Source organism: Grammomys surdaster, unplaced genomic scaffold, assembly GCF_004785775.1.
Source record: "Grammomys surdaster isolate TR1022 unplaced genomic scaffold, NIH_TR_1.0 725, whole genome shotgun sequence".
Lineage (NCBI taxonomy): Eukaryota > Metazoa > Chordata > Mammalia > Rodentia > Muridae > Grammomys > Grammomys surdaster.
Window position 1 is genome coordinate 420,676 of NW_021605144.1, and position 2,477 is coordinate 423,152.

At 40.3% G+C, this 2,477-nt stretch overlaps 1 protein-coding gene across 1 annotated transcript in view; it reads left to right on the forward strand.

Annotated features, from left to right (window-relative positions):
• The first annotated feature begins 368 nt into the window (after nucleotides 1-368).
• Nucleotides 369-2,477, forward strand: part of Ankrd22 (ankyrin repeat domain 22) — a 32,363-nt gene continuing 30,254 nt past the window's right edge. Inside the window, exon 1 of the mRNA XM_028782297.1 lies at nucleotides 369-528. Within this exon, the coding sequence (XP_028638130.1) occupies nucleotides 508-528 (21 nt within the window). The 5' untranslated portion in view covers nucleotides 369-507. The remainder of the gene's footprint in view (nucleotides 529-2,477) is intronic.

Below are 2,477 nucleotides of genomic sequence, written 5' to 3' on the forward strand. Positions count from 1 at the left end.
CCTGCTAGCAATGACTTTTGAGGATTTGAGGATTATTTGCCTAACTAGATCCCATGACTCACTGATGAGTTGGCTGACCATAAATGGGCATTGAACGCTAGATTTCAATTCAGAAATTGCCTAAACACAGTGTCCTGTTTTGAACTCTTCCTGCTGGCCTAAGACGTTCCCCCTCCCAGCACCCCACCTGTGCTTCCTTTTTACTGGCCACCTCCACTGGCAGAGCAGACATGACTCAGAAACCGGTTCCCCTGGCTGTAACAATGATACAGCTCTGGGATCATTACCTGTAAGCCAATGCCTTTGCTTCATAGCCTGTCTCTCTACAAGGTGTGTTGCTGTCAGACTGCTCGGAAAGCTCTCCCAGGTGTGGAAAGAGAGGGATCGCCATCAGCTTGGACTTCCAGGGACCTTTCTTTTCAGGAAGAAATTTAATATTAATTAGAAACGCCTCTAGAAGATTCACTACTGCATTGTAGACAGGGTGCAAACCCAGGAAGGACCGGGATGGGAATCCTATATTCTGAGGTATGTCATAGTTCTGAACATAAGAATCCAAAGTGGCTAAAAATTGCTCTTGCTTTTTCCACAAATAATTATCTAGCCCTGTTATCATGGCTTATTTTCAATTCTGTTTCTTGTTCCTTGTGAGTATTAAGTCAGGAAAGACCCTGCATACTAGGATATTTACTTTTTTGGTTTGGTTTTGTTTGTTTTAATATCTTAGCACAAGTTAGATTGAAATACTAAGTTTTAGCTAGACCCAAGTTGGGGGTGATGGGATATATATTTTCTGACATCCTCACTGCAGAGGTGATGTGAGCCTTGAAAAACTAACTTAGTAGTTATATTGTGTCTCAGTGAAATACAAGAGCGCAAGAGGAACTTAAATTTAACTGGATTTTCTAAAAAGCCAAAAGATTGGCAGGCTTTTCATGGGACCCACGAATAGAGCAACACCTTAAAGCCTGATATGTGAAAGGAAGTTCACCTCTGGCAATTATTAATATAGGTTATCACCATGTAGAAACGATGACAGGCAGTACAGCTTTGATATTTGGACTATTTCCTTTTGATAGTTGACAGGACATTTTTCTACATTGAAAGTAGCATACTAAAATCAAATACATTTTCAATGTTTCAAAGGGTGATGTTTGAATAAGTATCAGAGACATAGTAATGTTGTGGTTCTGCTTCTTCTTCTTATTATTATTATTGTTATTGTTATGATTCATGACTTAGTCCTTGTCTGACACAATTAACTTGCTAATCAGCATTCCATTCTCTAAGCTCAAGGGAGCCTCGCTGATTTTGATCTGCTAGAACTAAAGGTGGTTGTTTGGCACTTACTTTAAATGCACATGTGCGAGCATGAGTTTGTGAGTGTGTGCACATCAGTGTGCATGTTCCTTTACTAAAGGCATTGTCTCCTTATTTCACCATCCTGGGACTATCTTGCTCTGTAATTTTGATCTCACCAAGAAGTCACAACATATGAGGATGGCAAAATGTATAATGTGTATTAACATTCCATGCTGGTAAAATTTCTAGGTGTCAGGGAGAGAAACTCATTCATAGTGAAGTTTCTGGGACACTCACCCCAGAGTTCTGACTCACCTCATGTAGGGTCCACAAAACTAGTTTTGACAAGAATTCCAGCTATAACCTGTTCATTACTGTTGTGAAAGTCAGAACTCCTGCTCAGGGTCGTGGTTTTTTGTTTGTTTGTTTGTTTGTTAGACTTGCATGGAGATGAGCCCAATCTTGTTCAAGTATAGATGAAGATCATCCGTTGTGGCCCCCTAATTCTCTGTATATGTGGATGATCCCTTAAACAGTACTGTGACTAGCCTAGGTTGTGGAAACAGCTGCAGTTTTTTTTTGTGACTACCAGAGAACCGAGCAGTGCAATTGCACAATTGCATGTCAGTTTGATGTTGATTTGTCAAGCGAGGCAAGTTTAGGCCAGGTCAGGCATGTTTAACTACTTCCAAGTAGAGCTGATAATCTCTCCCAAAGTGACTTTTCAGCTATGTCAAGGACAAAATAAGTTGGAGGTTTTTCATTTTTTTCTGTTGCCTGTTTTTTTGTTTTTTTTTTTTTTTAAAGAAAGATTTTTTTAGTTCACTACAAAGGGCACAGGACTGGGACACAACATATAGTAACATAAACTTTTCTATGAAATCTTAAAAGTACACCCATATACATACACCACTAAAGGATCCCATAGGTAATTCCTCAAAGCTCAAGGCTAGTATTGATCACAAATAGTGTGTGATAGGTTATTTCTCCACTGGTGAAATAAGCCAATTCAAGCCAGATTAGAATATATTAAAGGCAGGTTTATTGAGAAGCTGCTCTGGGTAGGTTCACTGGCCCCAAGGATTGAGGCCCGGGGAGTCACAGTGGGAAGAAGTGGGCTGAGCGGGAAGAGAGAGAGAGAGAGAGAGAGAGAGAGAGAGAGAGAGAGAGAGAGA